The sequence below is a fragment of the Bos indicus genome, chromosome 3, assembly GCF_029378745.1.
Source record: "Bos indicus isolate NIAB-ARS_2022 breed Sahiwal x Tharparkar chromosome 3, NIAB-ARS_B.indTharparkar_mat_pri_1.0, whole genome shotgun sequence".
NCBI classification, from domain to species: Eukaryota; Metazoa; Chordata; class Mammalia; order Artiodactyla; family Bovidae; genus Bos; species Bos indicus.
In genome coordinates this window covers 9,641,548-9,667,018 of record NC_091762.1, presented here as the reverse complement: position 1 = coordinate 9,667,018, position 25,471 = coordinate 9,641,548, and the positions used below count along the sequence as shown (strand labels likewise).

Here is a 25,471-nt window from a genome sequence, read left to right as displayed (position 1 = left end):
CCCCCCCCCCCCCCGCCGCCCCGCTGCTCTCGGCGGTGGTGCCAGGCCTCGGAGGGTGAGGGGAACCCAGGGGGAGCACCCAGCGGGACAAATGGACCTTCCACGGGCCAGTTGCTTAAGGGGCGGGAGGGGAGGAGTCCTCAGAGATCCTGTTTCAACAAACGTTTCTTTCCCGAGAAGTGGAAGGCGGGGGAGAGGGGGAGAGGGACCTATTTAAAGCTACCCTGTTGCTCACTGTCTCGGTCTGTCTGCCGGGGTCTCTGGCCACTGCCCCAGACTGGTGATCTGGGCTTGGGTTCCTCCTGGCGACCTCTCCCGTCTAGGTCCCTCAGCCACTCTGCCCCAAGATGGGCCGTGGGGTGAGTATCTCCAAAGAGCAGGGGTCACTCTGGAGGGAGCCGTAGGGCTCTCTGGATGTGAGGGAGGCTGGCGGGAAAGGACGAGGTCAGGATGGGATGTGGAGGGAGGAGCAGTGGAAGAACGAAGAGTCTTCCAGCATGGCTGTGTGCACAGACCCGCAGCGTTCACCACCCGCTGCGCTCTCCTCCTCCTCCGCGGCAGCAGCCCCAGCCCAGCCCCGCATCTCCTCCAGCGCTGCCGCCTCCCCGCCCCATCTCTGTCCCTGCGCCTCCCCACCACATCCCCATCATCACCCTCTGGCCTCCCAGCTGCAGGGATCTGTGCCACTGTCAATGCTCCCCACCTTCGCCCCCCGCTGAAACTATCTGTTCCTCTAGGAGTCTCAGCCTGGGGGATAGGGGTCCAAGGTGAGGTGGGAGAGAGGGACAGGGGCCGTCCACTCCTGAGTCACCAAGCAGTTGTGCACACCAGCTCCAGGGGCCCTGAGCTCCCAGGACAGCTGGGAGGAGTGCGTGGAGGAAAGCAAATGTGCCCTGAGTCCCCCTGTCCAGCACCCCTGCGCGTCGCAGGCAGCATTGTCCTCCAGCTCCAAGCCACATACTTCGAGGACTTTCCCAGAGGCTGGTGAGAGCTGCCGGCACCCCCCTCAGTCCACCCCAGCCTGTGGCATTCTGCAGCACTGAGTATGCCAAGGGGAAGATTAACAACCACCAGGGCAGAGGGGGGCAGGGCCAGGGCTTTGAATTCTTGGAAATGAAATTTCCATATGGAGAAAAGGGATCCAGTCCCTTTACATCCTGCGCCTAGCGGTTTTCCTTTTGTGGAATGTTGGCCGAAGACAGCAGAGAGGAAAAGGGTCTGGGGAACAACAGGGATGGGAGGGTGCTGAGGAAAGAGGGTGCCAGGGGGAACTGTGGGGGCATCTCTGGGGCTGGGAGGGTCAGGCAAGGACGTGGTTTCGCACTAAGTTTAGCAGCTGGGAAAACTCTGAGCTTGGACACCAGGGTTCCTGAGCTGGGGTGGGAGCTATAAATAGAACTGGGGGGTGTGTGTGTGTGTGTGTGTGTGTGTGTTGGTGACTCATGCATTCTCCATAGACTGCGGTTGATACAGATATTCCTGGGTGAGCACCTGTGTTTGTGTCTCAGGAGACAATTTTGCAAATGTGCAGGCCTTCGAGCATGAGTGGGCATAGATGTCACCGTGTGGGGGCACGTGAGGGTCTGTGAAGAGCTGTCTCTGATGTGTGGGCTTCACAGAGGAAGAGCTCACAGCCGTGGGAAGATACACTGTCTGCGGACTCTCAGCTGCACCTTGACGTCTTTTGTTCCCCGCAGGGAGCGGGAGTCCCCAGCTGAGGCACAGGACCGCTGACCTCTCCCCTCCTCTGCCTTAGCACAGGGTAGACCCAGCTCAAGAAGTCCTGCTTGAGAAGCGATTTGACCTTGACTTCTTCAGGGGCCTGCGCTTTTCCCCCAGTGCCCACGAATTCCCTCCCATCCACCCCCAGTAGCAAGCCAGGGAGTAGGTCTGGTTCTGTTCAGACTGAGGCTGGGGCCCCTTAGGGCTTGCAGCTTAGAGTTCAACCAGCCTTGAGACCCCCAAAGAGGGAAGGCACCCCCATCCACATCCCCTGCTCCCTGCAGAGCAAGAGCTCACTGTCACCACCTCCCCCTGTGGCCTCCCCCTGTGGCATCGAAGGGCAGCGTGGGAGCTGGGGGGAGGGACAGCCGGGTGGGGAGGGAGCCTGCTCCAGCTGCCACCGAAGGGCAGAGGTGGGGGGAGCGATGGCTGATTTCCAGCTGCCCCCACTGTGTCCTGGCCCTGGGCTCTCTCAGAAAGAACTCTCTGTTCTCCTTCAGCATTCAAGGTCCAGAGAGGGGGACTTGTGGACTTGTGGATGAGGGAGGGAGAAAGGGGGGGTGGTCCTTGCTTCCTCTCTTTCTTTCTTGCCTGAGCAGCCCGCTGGCCCCAGATCTCCGCAGGCTCCTGGCTGCAGAGCCTGAGATCTCTGCCAGGATGGGAGAGGGGACAGGGCAGTGTGTCCCCAGCTCTGTGACTGCCTGCAAGAGAGCAGGGTGGGCACTTGGGGGTTGCTGCTCAGCCATCATCTGTACATGCCAGACATGCATATGTGGGCTGGCAAATTTTTAAAGCCATACCTATGATTCCAATTTTCACAAACTTTATTTCATATCTAAGTATGCAGAAATTCTCTGGGCTCTACTCCTTGGCCCCCAGTCGTAGCCTAATCCTCTGTGCATGCTCAGGCCTCATCCTACCCTAGGAGCTGTGGAGGGTCACAGAGAAGCTTGTTTAGCCTTGTCTCTTGCCTCTTGGCTCTTCAATGCTTTTCAACCATTCTCAGCCCTGTCCCACCAAGGACAGGATCCAAAGAATTAGATTGGTGAATCTAGGACTTTTCAAAACATTCAATTCAATGAGTCCCCCTAAGTCACTGGGGAAAGGAGAGGTTACCACTCACAACCCTTCCCTACACCTTCTGTTGAGCTGCTTCAGTCTCCCCAGGAAGAGAGCCTTCAGGACGCCAAAAGTAGCCCTGATTCATAGATGCTTCACATGAAAACAAATGCAAGATTTACCGGTCATCTTTGCTGAGAAGAGCATTTCTGAGCAACACAGCCTAGGAGAGCTCACATCCTTCTAAATAGATCATTAGGCATTATCTAGGCGATAACGGTGTCCACCTCTCACTGCACTGCCCCCACCCCAGTTCCTGATTTCACTGGTCAGACTTCTATTTCTTCTAGTGCTAGAATCTAGGTGCTAGATGCATGATCTCTTGTGATCAGGGCAGCTGTCACATTCCTTGGATTGCTCCTCTTTGATGGGAAAAAATTGTATTATCCTTGAGCACAATGGATTTCTAGGGCAGTAAAACTACTCTATATACTATAATAGTGGATATATGTCATTATAATGAAAGTGTTAGTTGCTCAGTTGTGTCTGACTCTTTGTGATCCTATAGACTGTAGCCCACCAGACTCCTCTGTCCATGGAATTCTCCAGGCAAAAATACTGGAGTGGGTAGCCTTTCCCTTCTCCAGGGGATCTTCCCAACCCAAGGATCAATGCCAGGTTCCATGGTAAAGAATTGCAGGTGGATCCTTTGCCTTCTGAGCCACCAGGGAAGCCCATATGTCACTACACATTCATCCAAACCCACAGAATGAGCCCTAATGTAAACTATGGACTTTGAGTGATAATGATATATCCATGTAGGTTCATCCATTGTAACAATGTACCACCGGTGCCAGATGTTGATGGTAGGGGAGGCCATGCCCGTGGGGGCAGGAGATATATGGGAACCTGTAATTTCTGCTCAGCTTTGCTGTCAACCTAAAACTCCTCTAAAAGAAAAGGTCTTTTTTTTTTTTTTTTTTTTAAGCATTATCCTGAAAAAAAAAAAGCGGGGGTGGGGGTGGGGGGACAAAGCCTTTGATGTAAATCCCACCCAGGTATCCTCTCTTTATGGGAAAATAGGAGTGTTTCTATAGAAACACTAATCCCTGAAGCCTTGGCCCGGCACTTGGGATTCAGGAGAAGTAGAGGCACAGGACAGCAACTGAGCAGTGCCTTGGCGACAAGGACGCCACGGCCTGAAGGAGTTGGGAAAGGAGCCTGGGGAAGAGGGAGCGAGCAGGCACTGGCCACGCCACGCCAGGCCTCCTCAGCCCCTCCTGTCCTATCGCCCAAGACCCCTTGGAAGGAAAGCTTCCTCACCCTCTCCCCACAAAGTCCCCTGTGAGACCCCGGAAGCCTGAGGGCGATGAGGAGCCCACTGACCCGTAAGAGGAGGGGGAAATGGTGACCTTGGGAAACTCCAGTTAGAATGTCCACCTGACTTCACCAGAGGACCCAGGAATGTCTGGCCCTAGGAGTCCCATGCATCTTCAGTTTCAGATTTATCCTCAGAGATGATCTCTTCTCTATTTAGACAAATAGGGCCCGGTCCTCTCCTCACCCAGTTGTGCTTTGAGGCTTCATGTCCTGTAAATTGCCTTTTACCCCGTCACAGGCAGGCCTGCCCAACAGGACACTCTGAGTGCCCGTTTCCTGGAGGCACTGACCCTCCAGCTACTGATTTCTCAGTCTGTGAGCCCTGCCCATCATTTCCACACTCCACCACCAGACACTAGGGCTCCCCCCTCCTCTAGACACTTCTCTGCCCTGATCCCTGACTCCCCAAAGACTCCTACCCCCCAAATTCCTAACTCTCTCTTCTCCCCTCTGAGTCAAGCAGTCACACATTGAGACAAAGACATTCCCACAGGGTGCTTCTACCCACTGGATGAACTCTCCCAGCCAGTCCCTTCCAGAACTCCAAATAGTGTAAGATGGTGGTTTTTAGTTTTTTGTTTATTTTACTTTAAGGGTTCTTTCAACAAACAAAATCTTAGCAGAAGCCCAGCTACTAAACAGCTAAAGGTGGGCTCCTGAGTCCTGAGCCCCTCGGCCTTTCCTAAAGTTCAAACACAGAGCCCCAGGACTCTGCCAACAGTTTGAAAACAGAGGGCCTGGGGTCCCTGACACCCTGCATCCCCTCTACTCCCCTGGGATGACCACTGACTTTGAATCCACTGGCCTCCACTCCCAGTGCCTGGGCTCCCAGTCCTTCAGTCGGAATAGAAGCTCCAGCCTCCCTGACTCCCTAGGTCCTCCCTTCCTCCTGCAGGCTGGCCGCGAGTACTCGCCTGCAGCCACCACTGCGGAAAATGGGGGCGGCAAGAAGAAACAGAAAGAGAAGGAGCTGGATGAGCTGAAGAAGGAAGTGGCCATGGTGAGCCCCAGCCTGCCCTGCAGGCCATGGGAAAATCTCCTACGCTGGGTCTCCCACGTGGGAAAGTCTCCCACGTGGGAAAGTCTCCCATGCAGCCCGTGCACTCCTGGATGCCTGCGCCCAGCCTCGCATGCTCCTTGCTCCCCTGCTGTGCTCTGAGTGCCCTCAGATGCATTCTAGACATGCTCAGCTTTCTTCCCCAAAGCAACTTGCTTTCCCTTCCCCAGGATGACCACAAGCTGTCCTTGGATGAGCTGGGCCGCAAGTACCAAGTGGATCTGTCCAAGGTCAGTGAAGGGGTGTCTAGGGAAGCACCAAAGAGGTGAGAGAAGCTTTTCCCTGAGAGAGCCTGAGGGAAAAGGGAGCTTTAAAATTCAAATCCAACCCTCTTTATGGTTAAGGAAACCCAAGGCCAGAGATGAGGGACTAGTTGGTGGCAGAGCCAAAACTAGGGTGCAGATCATCTGCTTCTCAGTCTATAGCTCCTTCCCTGGCTGCCTGGAAGCCAGGGCTCCTTACACCCCAAGGCCCCAGAGGGCCTCCGGGCAGCAGCTCAGTGACACCTCTCATGGAACCGACATACCTGTAGTAGTGAGGGAACCCAGGACTGCTGTCACAGTAAAGCCCTGGGCGCCCACTATGCACGTAGCACTGGGGTAAGATTAGCTACTTTCCTGAGTCTTACAACAAGCCAGGTGTGGAGCCCTGTTCATTAAAGCAAGGACACTTGGGGAGAGTAACTTCCCTTGATTACGTCAATAGTTGGTGGCACGTCACATTACCAAGCCCATCATTTTGAAAAGTAATAAGTCATTCATCAAAAATGTAGGCCTTCCCTGACTGCCTTTTTGAAAATTCTATGCCCCCATCCTTTACCTTACCTTATTTTTTAAAATAACATGTTTCACTATCAGGCAGTAATGTCTGTTTATCGTGTATCCCCTCATGAGATCATCAGCTTCACAGGGCAGGGACTTGTGGCTCTTGTCCATCCCTGGAGCCTAGCTCTGACTCAATTGCCTGACGTGTAGGCGCTCAGTACACATTTATTGAATAAGCAAGAGGACAGATAGAAAAATAGTTAAGAAATGGCTTCTGCCTTCAAGGAGCTCAAAATCTAGCAGTCCAGTGCCTTGTGGTGAGTGCAGCCCTAGAATCATGCCTGGGATACAAGGGGACCAGAGAGGGATGTCTGGGCCAGCCTTGGGTTCAGGATAAAGGGCGAGGTGAAGCTTTCTGGGGAAAGTGATGAGTGGAGACCAAGGCTGTGTGACATTGATGGTCAATAATGTAGGACCTTCTTGAATCCTTGGTGAAGGGGAGAATCTGAAGGAAGAGAGAGATGAGGCAGGGTGGGGGGACGGGGCCAAGTAAGATGTCTTTTCAGAGAGCCTTATCCAGGCTGCCTCCAGAGGAGATTACTGGGGCCCTAACCAAAATGTGTCTCAACCCAAGGTTGACCAGAGTTGGGGGAGCCACAGCCCATATCCTCAGCCTTCAAAACCTCCAACACCAATTGCAAATGCCACCTCCTCCATGTGGCCTCTCCTGATGACCCCCACCCCTTCCAACCAGGTGGGATTTTTCCCTCCACCTGGACATTATGCCCCTGTGAGGTTCCTGGCAGGAAATGGTGAAGGGCCAGGTTGGTTCTGGATGTGAGATCAGCTCCCTCACCTCTCTTCACCTCCCTCAGGGCCTCACCAACCAGCGGGCCCAGGACATTCTGGCTCGGGATGGACCCAATGCCCTCACCCCACCCCCGACCACCCCTGAGTGGGTCAAGTTCTGTCGTCAGCTTTTCGGGGGCTTCTCCATCCTACTGTGGATTGGGGCCATCCTCTGCTTCCTGGCCTTTGGCATCCAGGCTGCCATGGAGGATGAACCGTCCAACGACAATGTAAGCCAGCACACCTGACCTCTGAACCAGCCAATGACTCTGTCCTGTAGCCCTAAATCTTCAGTACAGTGGGTCGGGGAGAGGCAGGGAGCAAGACCTCTTGTACAATCCCACAGCCCTTCAGCTCTTTGGACTGAAAAGGGGTGAGGCTTCTGAAAGTGAAAGTGTTAATTGCTCAGTCAGGTCTGACTCTGTGACCCCATGGACTATAGCCTGCCAGGCTCCTCTGTCCATGGGATTCTCCAGGAAAAAATACTCGAGTGGGTTACTGGGACCTCCTCCAGGGGACCTTCCTGCCCAGAGATCAAACCCAGGTCTCCTGACCTCCAGGTGGATTCTTTACCGTTTCAGCCACCAGGAAGCCTTCTATACACATCTAGAAACACCCCCTCCAACACACATACTCATGGTGGAGACAGCCTCTCCTTGTTCCCTCACACTTAAGTGGACTTGTCTCCACCCCCAGGTCTTTCCCCGCTCAAGAAGCCCTAGTCCTGGGAACTCCCTACAATTTCCCCATCCCCTCTAGTCTTAGGTGGCTGGGGATTAGCAGGTTGGGGGGTGGGGTGGGAGAGGACTTTCTTCCACTACTCTCACTTTCAGACACAAACAAAGGGGCACTAAACTCTCACCTTGAGTGGCAGCTGTCCCTCTAGGGCTGGGAAAAGTCAGGTCCCTCAAAGCCTTTGTCCTTACCAGCTTTATCTGGGCGTGGTGCTGGCAGCTGTGGTCATCGTCACTGGCTGCTTCTCCTACTACCAGGAGGCCAAGAGCTCCAAGATCATGGATTCCTTCAAGAACATGGTGCCTCAGGTAGATGGCTGGGGGCTGGGCTGTGGGCTGGGGCGATAGGTTTCTGGGAGAGTCTGGCTTAGCTCTTCTCAACTCCTTGTGCTCAGAGAAGGAGGCTTGGGCAGAAAAGACCCTCCAGTTCTCCACACTGGGACCTATCTTGTTTCTAAGGGTGCCGGGTTTGTCCTTCTCCTTGATGGGATTGGAGGTGAGGGGGGAGACGGGTGCAAGAGGAAGGTCGGGGTAGAGATGAGCACAACTTCCCCGCAGCAAGCCCTTGTGGTGCGAGAAGGAGAGAAGATGCAGATCAACGCGGAGGAGGTGGTGGTGGGCGACCTGGTGGAGGTGAAGGGTGGGGACCGCGTGCCCGCTGACCTCCGGATCATCTCTTCTCACGGCTGCAAGGTGAGGGCGCCGTGTCAGAGCTACTGGCAGAGTCTAAAAAGCAAGCTGTCTAAGGCTGCGAGGGGTCAGCTAGAGGCTTAAAGTTTGGGAGACTCGGGTCCAGGTGTCAACACCTGCTCCCACAGTGCCCAGCCCCACCTTGTCCTGTACTAGAGCTTGCACGCTGTTTGCTTGTATCTGTGTGCCATGAATGCTCTGCACCCCGGGTGTTTCTTTGAGTTTCTTTGATATCCACTTCATAGCAACAATTTATTGAGTATGTGTCAGATGCTTTATAGACTTTCACACAGGCTATCTAATTTAACTCTGCCAGAGTGGTGTAATCACCCAGGGATGTTGTGCGTGGTCACATAATCATTCCCCACACAACCATAGACAGTGCCGTTTTCACAGACTACAGTTAGTGGCGCCCCTGTAGGTATGCAGTGCAGACATTCTGCTTCCATTTCCATTTAAAGAAGACTAAATCAGAAGCACTATTGGTTAAGTAACCAGCTCAAGGTCACAGAAGAAGTCGATGAGCCCAGATTCCAAACCAGAGCAGGGACAATAGCTGAGTAACACTATAAATATGTGATGAGAGCAAGTGTAATTCTGTCTCCAGTGTCATGGTGACTGAGTGTGGCTGGAGTCAGGACACAGTTGTGTGTGCACGAGCGTGTCTGCCTATCTGATGACCCCCACACTGCCTTTCTCCTCAGGTGGACAACTCCTCCCTGACAGGCGAGTCAGAACCCCAGACCCGCTCCCCTGAGTTCACCCACGAGAATCCCCTGGAGACCCGCAATATCTGTTTCTTCTCTACCAACTGTGTGGAAGGTGAGAGACCAGCCTGGTGGGGAGCCCCTGCTTCCAGCAGCAGCTGTGGGAGGAGCCTGAATCGTGGGTCCCCAGGCAGGCCCATGGGGCTGTGGCCATGCTTGCTTGTCAAGAGCCTGGCTAGGGAGAAGGGAATCAAAGGGTCTGGAGCCCTGAGTATTACAGGAATAATATCTCCAGCAGTGTGACCCCATGGAATAGCTACCTCCCCACAGTAAGAGCTCTGTTCTGTCCACCCCAGGACAGAGCGGGTTCCTAAGCCTTCAGATATGAGCCAAGACCACTATACGCACGCACACACACACACACACATCCCCCAAACCAGCCTCAACTCCTAGAAGTCTTTGGTTTGACTGATGGCCCCCTTCACTCCTGGTTCTAGGGCTAGTTGCTTCACCTCTTGACTCTTGTTTGACCAGGACCCAGACTGGGGAAGGGGTAAGAAAGCATCCGGTCCAGGTGAACACTCGGGCCTTTCCTCAGGCCGCCTCCAGGCCTGGGCTTCACCAAAGGAACTGTTGGTCATGCACAGGCTGCCCGGTGGGCCCTCAGCTCTGGCTTCTAGAGATAACCAAAGGCCAGGAAGAGGCCCCAGAGCTGTCACCGCCGAGTGGCTGGAGTCCAGGCCCACCCGAAACCCTACCCTCTGTGGTTGTGAGTGGTGTCGGGGGCTGAGTTGAGCTGGTGGGAGGAAGTGTCTGACTAGACGATGAGCCTCAGAAAGTGGGTCAAACGGGCCTTGTATCTGCCGCCTCCCCCTTCCCCCCTCCACACACACCTCTCCCTTCTTGTATCTCATTTCTCTGCAGTGTGTTCTGTTTCTCTGGGCTTTTCCCTTCCTTCAGCAAGTTGGATTCACAGCAAAAAATATCACCACACATTGTTTCCTAAAGTTTTAATGTCCTGAGATTCTGAAAGTTGCTCTGCATTTCCCACAATTGGTAAAAATGCCTCGTAAAACATGCCACTGATTACCCTGAACTGACTTTGGAGAGAGGAGAGGAAATGAATGGAACTAATGTTTTTGGAGGGCCTACTATGTGCCAGATGCTGCTTTAGGTATATCACAGCACTGTCTCATTTCATTATTAAAATCAGTAGGAAGGAATTCACACAAGGATGCAAACCCAGGTTTGGCGGGTTCCGATGCATGCTCTTTCCACAACAGTGCACTTCCTCCCCTGAGTACCCCTGGAATGTCTACCTAAGAGCTAGTGGTTGCCTAGCTTCTTCTAGAGAGATTTGTACCTAGTGTTGAGAAACAAAAACTTATGCCTACATGGAAAATCCATAAGTGCTTTACTTACAAATTTACTTACGAACACAATATATTGTGTTCAAAAATATTGTTATATTTTTAAATGATAACAAGTGTGAGATTAGGGCTTCCAGGGTGGCGCGGTGGTAAAGAACCTACCTGCCAATGCAACAGACGCAAGAGATGTGGGTTTGATCCTTGGGTCAGGAAGATCCCCTAGAGAAGGAAATGGCAACTCACTCCGGTATTCTTTCCTGGGAAATCCTATGGACAGAGAAGCCTGGCAGGTGACAGTCCATGGAGTCACAAAGAGTCAGACATGACTAAGCACACACAAGATCTAAGAGATGAGATTGATTTTACTGAAATAACCACAGGCAATACTTTTATTTCATTCACTGAATCTCCTCAATGTGAACTTTGAGTTTATTTGCAAGGATTTGCCCCCTACCCCCGCCCCAGGTCCAAGTATAAGAGAGAATAACATGCTGTTGCACTGAGTTCTGGGATTGGCCATCTGTCCTGGGAGAGGAAGCCAAGGGAGGTAGTCTTCTGGAGGCACCCTCCAGGATGGGAGTCCTTGGCTTATGCACGCTGTGCTGGCTTTCCTTTCCCAGGAAGCAGGAAGGGACTTCAGTTCCTAGGATCCCCAAGGTACCCGACCTGGTATCCCTTCCTGTGTTGCAGGCACTGCCAGGGGCATCGTGATTGCCACAGGTGACCGGACGGTGATGGGCCGTATAGCCACTCTGGCCTCAGGCCTGGAGGTCGGGCGGACGCCCATAGCCATGGAGATTGAGCACTTCATTCAGCTGATCACAGGGGTGGCCGTGTTCCTGGGGGTCTCCTTCTTCGTGCTGTCCCTCATCCTGGGCTACAGCTGGCTGGAGGCGGTCATCTTCCTTATCGGCATCATTGTGGCCAACGTGCCTGAGGGCCTGCTGGCCACTGTCACCGTGAGTGGGTCAGGTTGAGGGGTTACCCGGGGAGGGCTCTGCTCCCCTGCCTCAAAAGCAAGAGAGGCTTATAGCTTTTCTGCAATTTTTTCACAATTTAGCCTCTAAAATCACACATTCGATTTCTCATTACTACATGGCTTAGAATGTGGGTCTGAAAAAGTCCGCTTTAGTGCCTGGCTCAGAGTTTGAGTAAGAAAAGTCTCAGGTTGGGCTGTGTCTTAGCACTCAGTTTTGCTCCCAGGGCTCTTGCTAGTCACCATTCCTCACAACCCTCGTTAGTCATCTCTCCACTGCCATCTGGAGCTCGTCCTGGCCAACCCTCCTGTCAAGCCTCTCTCAAAGGTCACCAGTGAGTGACTAGCAAATCCAGTGACCTTTCCTCAGCTCCCACCCTTCACTGTGCTGCTGAAATGGATACTGCTGTCCACGTCCCTAGCATTCTCTCCTTTGCGGAGGGCTGCGACAGGTTGCTGCCCCGGTTCTCCTCTCCCCTGTTCCCTGCAGCGTCTCCTTCTCCCCACCCCTCACTGGTCGTCAGGCCTCAGTGCTCTGTTCATCTCCTAATGCACCCGAGTGAGCTCTTCTCCTCCCAGTCCCTGGTGCCTGTTCCATTTTGATGACACGCACATACCTACACCCTGCTCTGGCCAAACACCTGCAACTCCTTACTGGACATTTCACCTAAATATACACTCATGATCTCAGCTCAACATGTCTAAAGTGGCACACATTCACGACTTACACCTAGGTCCCTCTCCATGTTCATGGAGTAGGATCAAGAGAGAAGGGACAGAGCCATGGTCTGGGGTAAGAACAAGGTCATCTCCAGCTCCAGGTGGAGCCCTTTTTACTGCCCACTCTCTCTACCAGGTGTGTCTGACCCTGACAGCCAAGCGCATGGCTCGGAAGAACTGCCTGGTGAAGAACCTGGAGGCGGTGGAGACTCTGGGCTCCACCTCCACCATCTGCTCCGACAAGACCGGAACCCTCACCCAGAACCGCATGACCGTCGCCCACATGTGGTTCGACAATCAGATCCATGAGGCCGACACCACGGAAGATCAGTCTGGTGACTGGGCGCTCTACCCGAGCCGGGGGGAATGTTCAGAGCACCGGGGTTGGCAGGGCGGGTGGGATGAGATAAGGGCTCTAAAGTGGAGCCAACCTCCTTCTTCTCCCTCCTTTCCTTCCAGGGGCCACTTTTGACAAACGATCCCCGACATGGACTGCCCTATCCCGGATTGCTGGTCTCTGCAACCGTGCTGTGTTCAAGGCAGGGCAGGAAAACATCTCTGTGTCTAAGGTAAGGTGGGGGGTCCTCGCAGTCTACCCCCTTTCCTGACACACAGCTTCCCCTTTCACACCTTGTGGCTGCCCAGAGGATGGTGTGCTTGGTCCTCCACTGTGACACTGAATTCTGCTTGTTGGCAGCGGGACACAGCAGGTGATGCCTCCGAGTCAGCTCTCCTCAAGTGCATTGAGCTGTCCTGCGGCTCTGTGAGGAAGATGAGGGATAGAAACCCCAAGGTGGCAGAGATCCCTTTCAACTCAACCAATAAGTACCAGGTGGGGTTTGGATGCCGGGTCAGGAGGAGAGGAAGGGATGGGAGTGAGGGGCACACAAAGTCAAGGGGGAATCCTCAGGCAGAGAGAGGCCCTCTGAGCATCAGCTCCTCTCACCCCTGCCTCATCCCCCTGGCAGCATGGATGACCAGACGTCTGGTTGCAACCAACTCCTGTCCCCAGCTCCCAAATCTTTGTTTCTTGTTTCTATAAGCTGCCACCCTCTCAACTCTTCTCCACATCCTCTGGCTCCAGTCCCCTAACAGTTCCATTCCATTCAGTTGAATCATACTTTGGAAATATCCTTAGGGTATCCCCCAGCCTGTCCCTGTTAAATGCCAGGACAGCAGCCTCAGAACCATAGGGGTGGGGCTTCCTTGGCGGTCCAATGGTTAAAAATCTGCCTGCCATTCAGGGAACACGGGTTCAATCCCTGGTCCGGAAGATCCCGCTTGCCTCAAGGCAACTAAGGCCAGGCACCATAACTACTGAGCCCGTCCTCTAAAGCCCAAGAGCTGCAAACTATTGAAGCCCGTGTGCTTTAGAGCCCATGCTCCACGGGAGAAGCCACGGCAATGAGAAGCCCACACATTGCAACTAGAGAATAGACCTTGCTCACCGCAACTGGAGAAAGAGCTCATGCAGCAACGAAGACCCAGCGCAGCCAATAAATAAATAAATAAAATCTAAAAAGCCATATGGGTAAAGCCCCCTGAACCCAGTATGGTGATGGGGCATGCTGATGACAGAGCCACGTCGCCCGTAGCCCAGGGCCTGTCCTAAGTGATCAGAGGAAATATCTGCTGAATGAATAAATGTCATATGGGAAAGTGACCGGCAGGTTGCAGGGTTATGACTATGAGGTCCAAACACCCATCCACACACAGAGACTCTCGCTATGTTGCTAGTGGTCAATAGCTCAGGGATTATTTTATTAAGGGAATCTTACCATCCTCTGCTCTTTGCCAGGCCCCGTGCTGGGCGCTGGAGCTTCTGAGACAAGTCTGGCCCCCTCTGTAACTGCCTGTCCTCTCTCCAGCTGTCCATCCACGAGCGAGAAGACAGCCCCCAGAGCCACGTGCTGGTGATGAAGGGGGCCCCTGAGCGCATCCTGGACCGTTGCTCCTCCATCCTGGTGCAGGGCAAGGAGATCCCTCTGGACAAGGAGATGCAAGATGCCTTCCAGAATGCCTACCTGGAGCTGGGAGGGCTCGGGGAGCGCGTCCTGGGTGAGGGGACAGAAGCAGGGAGCAGGGCTCAGGAAGGCCTCCCTGGGATGAGGGGCGCAGGGGGACACCAAAGTGACCACCAGCCTGCTCTCACTCCTCCCATCTGCCCTCTTCAGGCTTCTGTCAACTGAATCTGCCCTCTGCAAAGTTTCCTCGGGGCTTCAAATTTGACACGGATGAGCTGAACTTTCCCACAGAGAAGCTCTGCTTCGTGGGGCTCATGTCCATGATTGACCCTCCACGGGCTGCCGTTCCCGATGCTGTGGGCAAGTGCCGGAGTGCAGGCATCAAGGTACCGGCCTCACTTCGTCCCTCTTCCCAAACACCAAAGGTCCAGGGGACGTGAGGGCTGCTTCCCTGGGGAGACACGACCACGGGTGGCCTCCTTCCCACTGACCAAGAGGAGAAGCTATCCATCTGCAAGGAAAGTTTCAGCCCTGCCTTAGACTCTCACTCTGGTCCTTCTGCTCAGAGTAACCAGTCTTCCATGCCCATCCTCTCTCTCTCCAGGGCACAGCTCCTTCCACTCTGATTTCAAGCTGATCAGGCACCCCTGTCTTGGAGATCTAGTTGTTTTCCCCTTCCCAGGCACTGCCCACTCCTTCTCTCTAGCTGTTTGGGATGAGATTAGACCTTCTCAACAACTACTCCCTCTTCTGTGCTACGTGTGTGCTTCATTCAACAAATGTTTTATTGTTTACCAAGTATGTACCAGGCACTGTTCAAGGTGCTGGTGTTCAACAAACAAACAAAAGTCCCTTCCATCTTGGTTACTTTCTTGTTTCCAAGATACAGCTCTTTACCACTCTTAGCCTGTCCAGTTGCCAGTTCTGAGGCCATCGTTTGTTCTTCCTTTTTCAACATCTCACCTACTCCCAAATCAGTTCAACTCAGTCTGTCTATTGAGGGCTGAACCGGGCACTGGGGATACGAAAACAAATAAGATACAGTGCCTGGCCTCCAGAGTTCATGATCCCTCTGGGGGAAAGATGCCTTAAAATTAATCACAGAGCAATTTCAACAGCTAGGGTCTTTGTGCACCTGCTAAGGGGCAGATACTCTAATAATAAAAAGAGTCCATTGTTTTGTGAGGCTTTATATTGGCGCCAGTGGTAAATAATCTGCCTGCCGAAGCAGGAGACTCAAGAGACGTGGGTTTGACCCTTGGGTCGAGAAGATCCCTGGAGTAGGAAATGGCAACCCGCTCCAGTATTCTTGCCTGGAGAAACCCATGGACAGAGGAGCCTGGCGGGCTATAGTCCGTGGGGTCGCAAAGAGTTGAATACAACTGAGCAACTAAACAGCAACCACCACCAGAATATGTATCAGGTACTATTCTAAGCACCAAATCCGCATGATCTCATTTGATCTTCACTACAACCCTATAAGTAGGCACTACTCTTTTCCCTTTTTTTACAGAAGGGAAGCTGAGGCTTAGAGTAACATGCCCAAGGCCTCAGAGTTAGTAAGTGGTAGAGCTGGGATTTGAACCAAGGCATCTGCTATTTTTTAACCATCACACTCAAGCACTTGTGTGTATATATGTACATATATGTGATTTCTGAACCCTGCCACCACTCTTTGTCTGTAAGGCAGGCATCACTACTCCCATTTAAAAATAAAACAAGCTGAGACTCAGAACGGTAAATAGCTTTCCCAAAATAAAACTGCTATTAAGAGGGAGATTGGCTAGAGGAAGCCTGGCCAGCTCATCCGGAAAGCCCATGCTCCCCTTGTCACCTGGCAGCCTGTTGCCACGATCAGAACTGTCGCCAGGCCTGGGAAGGCACGTCCGGGAAACTCAGAGCAGCAGTGAGCAATTAAGTCCACCTTGGAGAACTGGACAGTTTTACAGAGGGCATGATATTCGATCTGGTCTTCGAAGGGTGAAGAGCATTTGGAAAGGAGGGAGGGAGTGGAAGGCAGGAGCAGAGAACAGCGTGTACCCTGTCGTGGTTGAGCTGTTCAGGGCACATGGGGGTGGCACTGGGAGGTGGCTGCAGAGTGGCTGGGATGGAGACTGGAGCCAAGGCCAGGGCCAGTTGGAAGGACTTTGCTTAAATGCCAGTCTTGGGCTTTATCCCGCGAGCCACTGGGAGTCACAGGTATCACAGGACAGAGCTAGCTCTTAGGAGGCTAGACCTACATGGAGGAGGGGCTGCACTTGGAGAAGAGTTAACTCGAGTCAGAGAGACAGTGTAAGAAGGTGACACAGTAGCACAGGCAAGGAAATGACCCAAATGAGGGCAGCGACAAAGGGAGTGGAGGAGTTAACACTTGACAGATGTTTTGAGAACTTGGTGGGCAAACTCAAATCGAGAGGCAAGGAAGATCCAGAAGACAGAGGGACTGGATGAACAGAGGGACAGAATCTCAGGTGGGGAACAGAGAGGGAGGCTCAGTGAGGGTGGTGGGAATAGATCACTAGTTCTACTTGCCCTGACATTGGAAGGGTCTGTAAGATGCTCAGGGGAGATGTTTCTGGGAAAGCAGGAATATGCCTACCAAGGGAGGACAGGGCTTCAAGGAGAGGGTGGTGGACAGGGCCAAACTCCTCAGGGGGTGAAGAAGGATGAGGACTGCAAAGATGCTTCTGTCTTTCAGTTGGGAGGCCCGTATGGCCTTTGGGGGTGGAAGAGAAGGCAGTGGGGCTTAAAGAGGCTTCCTTCTCAGATCTGTGGGTTTCACTCCAAAAACCCCCACATGCAAATGCTGTCCTAAGCCAGCTCTGACGCTTATAAAAGCCTCTTATCCAGCCTCTCAGATGCTAACCACCCACCTCATCCAACTGCATCCATTCTGCAACAGCAGCAATGAACATCGTTGCTGTTGAGGCGGGGAACCCCGTGGTGAAGGGATGGCAGAGGCAGAGGACCATGAGACGGAAGGTAGAGGGAGAGCCAGAGGAGGTGTCCCCTCCCATCCCTGCCCAGTCCAGTCGGGATGCCAGCAGCCACCACATTGAGCAGTAAGAAAGCCATGTCCGTCCTGGCTCCTGGGACTTAAAGCAATGAAGGGGCTGCAACCGAAGGGGCTAAAACAGACGGCCGAAGCCTTTAGTTCCTCATCAGTGAGATGAAGGAGCTGTTAAGTTTTTCCAATTCTGACAACCTTGTTATCCCATGGAATCCAAACTCCTAAACAATCCTAGAGGCTCCTCTTACAGGGGACCCGCATTAACCTCGTTACTCTATTAGAGAGGCTTTCCTGCATTTAGGCAAATGTTCTGTGTATCTCCTGAACACAACCTGCCATCTCTCCCTCTCACCCTCCCTCCCAAACACACACAGTTCAGTCATTTTGGCTGGGCCCACTTCCAGCCCCACTACCCACTATCCATTGGTCCCACTTCCAGCCCCACTGTTTAGTTGGAAGACTTTGGGGAAGGAATAAAAGGAGAAAAGAACGGAATGCTTCTTTCCTTCTCTCTTTTCTTCTTCCCGCCAGGTGATCATGGTGACCGGTGACCACCCCATCACAGCCAAGGCCATTGCCAAAGGCGTGGGCATCATCTCAGAAGGCAACGAGACAGTGGAGGACATTGCCGCCCGGCTCAACATTCCTGTTAGCCAAGTCAACCCCAGGTGAGGCTCCGCAGGACCCCTCGCATCAACTCAGCCTCTCCCACAGGACGCTCGAGCATCCCGGGCTCTCCCTAACTTCTGGTTCCCTGGTCCTGAGTGGGTGACCAGGCTGTGTTGTGTAACCGTGAAGACATCACTTTTCCTTCCTGAGCCTCCATTTTCTCAAGATGAGGGTGTCTCTGCGCTGCCAGGTTGCTATGGGAGCGAGATACGTGTAACCAGCATGTGGCCTAGCACACGTGCAGATGACCACGGTGACGCCACACGGGGAGGACTGAGCGCCATCCCCTCTAAGAGAGAAGTGGGAAAGGCAGGGCACTGAGCTGCAGAAGGAGAGGGGGACTGAAGCTGTGGGGGAGTCCCTGCAGCAGCGAGGAGGGGCAGGGGGTGCTCTCAGGCTCCAGGGAATCAGTGGGCTCTGCCCCTGCCTCCAGAGAAGCCAAGGCGTGTGTGGTGCACGGCTCTGACCTGAAAGATATGACGTCGGAGCAGCTGGACGAGATCCTCAAGAATCACACGGAGATCGTCTTTGCCCGGACGTCTCCTCAGCAGAAGCTCATCATCGTGGAGGGCTGCCAGAGGCAGGTGGGTGTGGGGGGCAGGGGCCAGGGCCAGGGCCAGGCATGTACAGGGGCTGCACCCCCAGCTCTGGCTGTACCCTCTCCCCAGGGAGCCATTGTGGCGGTGACGGGGGATGGGGTGAATGACTCCCCGGCGCTAAAGAAGGCGGACATTGGCATCGCCATGGGCATCGCTGGCTCCGACGTTTCTAAGCAGGCCGCCGACATGATCCTGCTGGATGACAACTTTGCCTCCATCGTCACTGGCGTGGAGGAGGGTGAGGGACTGCACGGGCTGGGGTGGCACCCTGGATTCCGAGCTGGCACAGCTGCTTCCCTGCCTTTTACCTCAATTACAGACTCAACTCAGGGTTTCAGGCATCCACCTTCTGATTTAGCTCCAATACAAAATCTCCCCCTACTGGGAAGATGGGCAGCCATGCTTGCAGGAGCCAGGAGTGGGCAGGGTCCCTCCAGCCTCCCTGATGCCCTCAGGACCTCCCCACAGGCCGCCTGATCTTTGACAACCTGAAGAAATCCATCGCCTACACCCTGACCAGTAACATCCCCGAGATCACCCCTTTCCTGCTGTTCATCATCGCCAACATCCCCCTGCCTCTGGGCACCGTGACCATCCTCTGCATTGACCTGGGCACTGATATGGTGAGGTCAGGGGTTGAAGGAGGTGGTGGGGCAAGGCAGTCGTGGGCTGCAGTGGGTAGGGATAGGCAGCAGAGGGAAGAAGAGGTGCAGCAGGGGCACCCGAGGAGGCTGGGAGGGTTGCAGAGAAGAGAAGCACAGGCCTGGAGGATGAGTGGGTTTGGGGAACTTACTAAGTGTTTGAATTGTGTCGAAGATTCTTCACTGCTGGTTGTCCTCTGCTCCCACCCTCTCCCTTCAAATGCCCTCCCCACCACCCACGGCCCCCTTGCACAGGTCCCTGCCATCTCCTTGGCCTATGAGGCAGCTGAGAGTGACATCATGAAGCGGCAGCCACGCAACCCGCAGACGGACAAGCTGGTGAACGAGAGGCTCATCAGCATGGCCTATGGACAGATCGGTGCGGCCAGACCCCGGGTTCAGGAGGGAACCCCAAGAGGATGCCTTTCCTGGCTTTTGAAGGGATGATCCCCCTGCAAAATTCCAGAACAAGGGCCGCCTCCCCAAGGGTCAGCGATGTCCATCTCTGGCCCAGAGGGGCTGGCTCCACCCTGCTACCTGCTCTGACCCAGGCCCTGCCCTTTGTCCTTTGCCCACCTACAGGGATGATCCAGGCTCTGGGTGGCTTCTTCACCTACTTTGTGATCCTGGCAGAGAATGGTTTTCTACCTTCGCGGCTTCTGGGAATCCGCCTGGACTGGGATGACCGGTCCATGAATGACTTGGAGGACAGCTACGGACAGGAGTGGGTGAGTGGGCCGCGTAAGTGCGGATGCATGTGCATAGGGTGGGGCTGAATGCCTGAAAGGAGTGGTCAGTGGGGGCTGGTGGGATTGGAGGCTAAGGATGGTGCAGGTGCCCAGTGTTTAACATCCACCCTGGAGCATAATGAACTCTGGTCCTCCCCTTTCCTCTCACTCTCTCACCTCTCTCTGCCTGCCCCCCCGCAGACCTATGAACAGCGGAAGGTGGTGGAGTTCACATGCCACACGGCTTTCTTTGCCAGCATTGTGGTCGTGCAATGGGCTGACCTCATCATCTGCAAGACCCGCCGCAACTCAGTTTTCCAGCAGGGAATGAAGTGAGCGCCGCCCACCACCTGTTGGCCCCGCCCACCGGGCAGAGCACACACTCACCCACCCATACAGGCCCAGATCTGCTGGAGTCTCAGACGGCAGTTGCCCAGCTGTATATCTGTAGCATTGTTGGAAATAGATGAGAGAAGAGGAAGGAGGGCTATGACCATTTCTGATGAGTTTCAATTTGCTTCTAAAATCTCCTTCACGATGGTCTTCCATCTTCCTTTTCATCTTCTCCCCATACCTCTTCTCTCCCTTCCTCCATTCCTTCCATCTTATACTCTAATCCTCACCCATCCTCACCCTTGGGCCAGCCCTAAATACAGGATCTCCTGTGTTCCCCTCCACTTGGCAGGTGGCTCCAGTTCGTAGCACTTGCCTTGTGATGGTGGTGTTATTCTTGCAGGGCAGAGAGTTACTCGGAGTCAAGTTCCGGGCCTTCTACTAGTGTGAGTTACAGGTGCCAGTCACTGTGCTAAGTGATTCACATACATCCTCTGACATGCCTGAGGTCACCCAGCGGGGAATGGCTGAGCTCGCAGCTGTTACACTGGGTGGCTCATCCATCCCAAAGCCTGGAATCCGGGGGGCACTCAGTGATTTCCTCTGCAATTCCAGCCTGGATGGTGATCAGTACTGAAGGTATCACCCCCATTTTCTTTCTTTTCTATTACTGCAAGCAATGGGCACAATCCCCGTGAGTTTTGTCACAATTTCTTACTTGAAGAAGAAGAAGAAAAAAAAAGATGCCAAAACTCTGGTGAAGTTAAGAGCATTAAGATCCTAGGGAGAAGAAGGGGAAGTGTCTGTTAGATAAAGAAAGGTAGCCCAAGAGAAAGAGATTCTACTGAGCTAAAATCACTAATGGGGACAAGGCAGGGAGGAGAGAACAAGAAGCAGAGAGTCCTTACTGTGCAGGGCGCAGCAAGCAGGGAACATAACCATTCTTCATTGAGTATCTACGACCAGCAGCTACCAGGGGCTGCAGAAGACACTGAGAAGGTATAAGACACCCATGGGTCCTGAACTGAAGGGGTTTCCAAAGCATCTTGCTGGGGAGACGACACTTTCAAAGGCCATGGGCCTGGAGCACTAACAAGATTATAAGATGCCTGAGGGCAGGCCCCCATTCTCCAGAAGGAAGCTTCTCCAGCACAGGGCTGTGTATCACCCAACACATAGGAAACATTTCTTCAATGAATGAACGTATGTGTTATAGACAACAATCGGTGGTGAAACCATTAAGAAGAAAAAATAAAGACAATCTTTGTTTGGTTACACAGTACTCTTGCCAGGAAAATCCCATGGACAGAGGAGCCTGGTAGGCTGCAGTCCATGGGGTCGCTAAGAGTCGGGCACGACTGAGCGACTTCCCTTTCACTTTTCACTTTCATGCCTTGGAGAAGGAAATGGCAACCCACTCCACTGTTCTTGCCTGGAGAATCCCAGGGACGGGGGAGCCTGGTTAGCTGCCGTCTATGGGGTCGCACAGAGTCGGACACGACTGAAGCGGCTTGGCGGCAGCAGCAGCAGAAGAGGGCGTTTGAAGAAGGACATCGTTTGTAGCCTTTCCTCGGCATTTCTTCCCGCCTCTCTCCCTTCCACCACCAGGGGTCACCCTAGATCTCTGCCCCCTCTTCTCGCCCTCCGCTCAAACCCTATTTACCCTCCTTTCTTTGCCTTTCCAGAAACAAGATTCTGATTTTTGGGCTCCTGGAGGAGACAGCACTGGCGGCCTTTCTGTCTTACTGCCCGGGCATGGGCGTGGCTCTCCGAATGTACCCGCTCAAGTGAGTGTCCCCTCGGAAGGGCCCCCCTGCTAGGAGCCAAGTTCTGGAACCTCGGAAGCAACTTCTGATGCTCCTGACACTTCTGTTTCCTTCAGGGTCACCTGGTGGTTCTGCGCCTTCCCCTACAGTCTCCTTATCTTCATCTACGATGAGGTCCGAAAGCTGATCCTGCGGCGATATCCCGGTGGTAAGCACCCCCGTGCCTCACCCCGACCCCGCAAAGTGCAACCCCCCACTGTCGGCTACCTACCCTCCAGGGCTCTGAACGCGGACTCCATCCCCATTACGGATCTTTGCGCCTTTCCATCCTGGGCTCCCTGGACCTTGGAGCCCTGACTCCGCGGAACCTCATCCTCTCAGATTCCGGTCCCACCTAACTGGTCTCTGAGGCCCTCCACCTTCCACCTGGAATCACAGAACATCGGAACTAGAAGGGCCCTCCGAGGCCATCTAGTCCCACCTCCACATTTTACAGACAAAGAGAGGGGCAGAGGTGAATTGATTCGTTCAGGGTCAAAAACAGAGGAGCCGCAGAACTGGCCCTACAGCCCAGGCCTCCCAAGTCCCAGGCATCAACCAAGTGTTTTTTTTTTCCCCCAACAAGCATTTTTGGTCACTTAGTGGAGGTCGAAAATGGATGGCCTACAAGCCAAATATGGTCCGTGGATATTGTTTGGTTTGGCTGCCCTGTATGGGGCGGGTGTTTTTTGTTTGTTTGTTTTTCAATTGGCCTAATGTCTAAAACTTAGGGGCTTTCACATAAAACCTGAATTTCTGACTTCTCCTGAAAAATCACAGGTGCTGTTGACCCCAGGCCCCATTTCTGCACAGCAGCCATGGACAGCTGCCCTTAAGGAACTCACTTATTACTTGAACAGTCCCTGTTGGCATTTCTATTTTCACCCCCATCCCAGTCTGGGCCCACCGGCCCCTGTGCTAAGAGCAGGCCTCTCCTTCCCCCTAACCCACGGCCCCACTCACTGGAGTCCCCTTCTCCCTCTCCACCTTCCACAGCTGTTTTCCCCTCCCTCCAGGCTTCTGTGCCACCTGGCCTTGGCCACCCAAGCCCCTAGGACTTATCTCTTGCCTCTTTTTAAGCTCATGATGCAACCCCACCCCTCATCTCTCTAACAGGCTGGGTGGAGAAGGAGACCTACTACTGAGCCGGTCGGAAAGAAGGAGCAGGCACAGAGAAGATGGGGGGCCCTGGAGGTGTCACCAGGATGGCATTGGGTAGGGGTGGAAAACACTGGGGTATATTTGGGGGGGAGGGCTAGACAATGAGGCAACTCAGCAGGCCAAGTTGGGGGAGAGGGTAACTTAGCTTGGGATGATTGCCCCAGAGGCCTAACTAGGAGCAAGCAGCTTAGACACTACATGTCAGGATCCCCTCCCCAGATCCTGCTTCATTCCACATGCTGTCTTTCTTATCCAAGGAACTGAGGGGTACCCCAACCCTCCGCAGTCCCTGCCCCTTCACCCCCACCTCCCACGAGAACAGATTGACACCGAAAGGCAGGGGTCTGTCTAAACCGGGGGAGGGGAGCTGTCACCTATCACCAAGGTCCCTTTATCTCCCCAGCCTCATCCTACTTCCCACCTTTACCCCTATTTGCTTCCTGCTCAACTCTGACCCCTGCTTCCCCTTCAGACCTGGAATCCACCTGGTGAGTGCTAGGACCTGAGGCCAGAAAGGGAACAGGTTGGAGAAGCTGGCCTGTCTGCCAGCCAAGGCCATTCAGGAAACGCTAGAGGAGAGCTGCTCGGACAGGTGGGAGGGTCGGGTATGGTGGAGGAGGTGGGCAGGAAGGGAGAGGGGTCGATGACGGGACCTCTGACGTGGACGTCCCGGCCCCAGCTCTGAGTCCTGCCCTTTAGAGTAGCCCGCCAGCAGACCAAATTCCAGGGTCGCAGAGGCAGAGGCAGGACCCAGAAAGCAGTCTGGGGAGTTTCACTGAGGCTGCACTCTCAAGGTGCCTGTGGCACTCCCCACAGACACTTGCTTTGTGGTCTGGTGGTCCCCAAGGCCCAGGTGTCACAGAAACTCCAGCTCTCTCTGTCAGCATCCTCGGTAATACCCTGGCCTTTAGAATGCCAAGTCCTCAGAAGTTCCACGTGGTGCTGAGAGGGGGAGCTGCCATTCCCCATCATGCCCACCCCGATGAACCTGCACCACTCCCAGGCACTGCCAAGCCAGCCCTGGAAAAGAAGGTCCCAGGCCATGAGCTGGAATTGAGGTGGAGAAGTTTCCAGAAACATCCTGTCTTCCAGGGACACACAGAATGAGCTTAGGTCGTGGACGTGGTTAGAACCTCTGGACAACAAGAGAGAAAGCATTAGGAGTCCTGCCTTGGTCTCTCAGACCGCAGGGCTGTCCCGCCCAGGCACACGCCCTTCACACTATGATCATTGTGCCCACTTTCCCTTGAGACAGGGAGGTGGTTTCAGGTCCCTACAGGAAGATGCTTTTCCTCCTCAACCTCCTCCCCACCTGCACTCTGCTCTATTGGCAGCACTGCCCATTCTCTAAGCCTGGCTTAGATTAGAAGGCATTGGGAATATCCTGTAGAGAGACACCTAGGTGAACCAAGAGTGTGAGAGACACACCTAAGGAAAATGGAAGACCTAAGGCAGACAGGAAGGAAGCACAACAGATAAACATCAGGCCGGCAAAAAACCTCCCAAGGGCTATTACTTCAATACACTGGAATTTTACTTTATCCGAAGTACCTTGAAATAACGAGTCATTGCCTGGGGCTTAGAAAACGAAACGGGAAACCATGTTAATTTGGGCCTGATGAATTTGAGATTTATTGACCATGGACAAAGGTTTATCTTGCACAATGAATAAAATGGCATTTGTTTAGCAAATTAAGAGCATAAACAATATCGCTAGGGGTGGCACATGTAGTCTCCTAAAATAGTACTTTTTGGACACTTTAGGAATATCCATTTAGAAATAGTGAATGCATGGGCTAATTATCATCTGCTGTGTTTGTTAAAGAAGCATCTGCAAGACCTTTACTTGGTGACCTTTTGTAAGACATTAGTTTGAGGCAGTATGTATGTACTTGAAAACAATAAAGTTGCATTTCTTTATGAAAGAAGTCCCTTCCACAAGTCTGATTTTTATCCTTAGCACTTGCCTCCCTCCCAGACTGTGGTGTTGAAGTGTGTGCCTCCTCCACAAGATTTGGCTTGTGGAGGAGGCAGTAGGGAGGGCAAGAGGTAAGGATCAGAGGGAAGCAGCCTGGGAACAGATGATGTCAGTGGAGCAAGAGAGAAAGGAAGAAGTTAGGTTGCAGAACGATCCGGAAGAGAATAGAGTGGGGCCATCCTTCCTGATGGCTGAACCCACCCCAAGAGCCATCAAGGCTTTTCTAGGACAGGAAAGAGTCCATGAATCTATAGGCCCGAACCCTGAGGGCCACGTCTGTTTTTTCCATGCCAGACCACAAGCAGGCCACTCTTACTATGAGCAGCAGGGTCGGGATGGCGGGGAGGAGACGGTGGGCTGAAGGACCCTGATTGTCAACACCAGTCAACAGTCTATACTGTTGTACTTGCTGTCTTTGGAGGGGGAAGAATGGAGGGAGAAGCAGATGCAATCCTTGAAATTCATCTAAGTAGCGGACGTTGGAGGCTTCCCAGGTGGCTCAGTGGTAAAGAATCTGCCTGCAGGTGCAGGAGACACAGGGTCAGGAAAATCCGC

At 53.6% G+C, this 25,471-nt stretch overlaps 1 protein-coding gene across 1 annotated transcript; it reads left to right on the top strand.

Annotated features, from left to right (window-relative positions):
• Positions 1 to 214: 214 nt before the first annotated feature.
• LOC109578722 (sodium/potassium-transporting ATPase subunit alpha-2) lies at positions 215 to 24,866 on the top strand. Its single transcript, XM_019988188.2, has 23 exons — positions 215 to 359; positions 5,057 to 5,161; positions 5,389 to 5,448; positions 6,858 to 7,061; positions 7,761 to 7,874; positions 8,124 to 8,258; positions 8,960 to 9,077; positions 11,023 to 11,291; positions 12,165 to 12,363; positions 12,488 to 12,597; positions 12,726 to 12,860; positions 13,897 to 14,086; positions 14,203 to 14,378; positions 17,534 to 17,670; positions 18,105 to 18,255; positions 18,340 to 18,508; positions 18,739 to 18,893; positions 19,167 to 19,290; positions 19,494 to 19,639; positions 19,841 to 19,971; positions 21,658 to 21,759; positions 21,855 to 21,946; positions 22,894 to 24,866. Exons 1-23 carry the CDS (start codon positions 348 to 350, stop codon positions 22,920 to 22,922), a joined length of 3,063 nt encoding a protein of 1,020 aa, XP_019843747.1. The 5' UTR covers positions 215 to 347; the 3' UTR covers positions 22,923 to 24,866.
• The last annotated feature ends 605 nt before the right edge of the window (positions 24,867 to 25,471 follow it).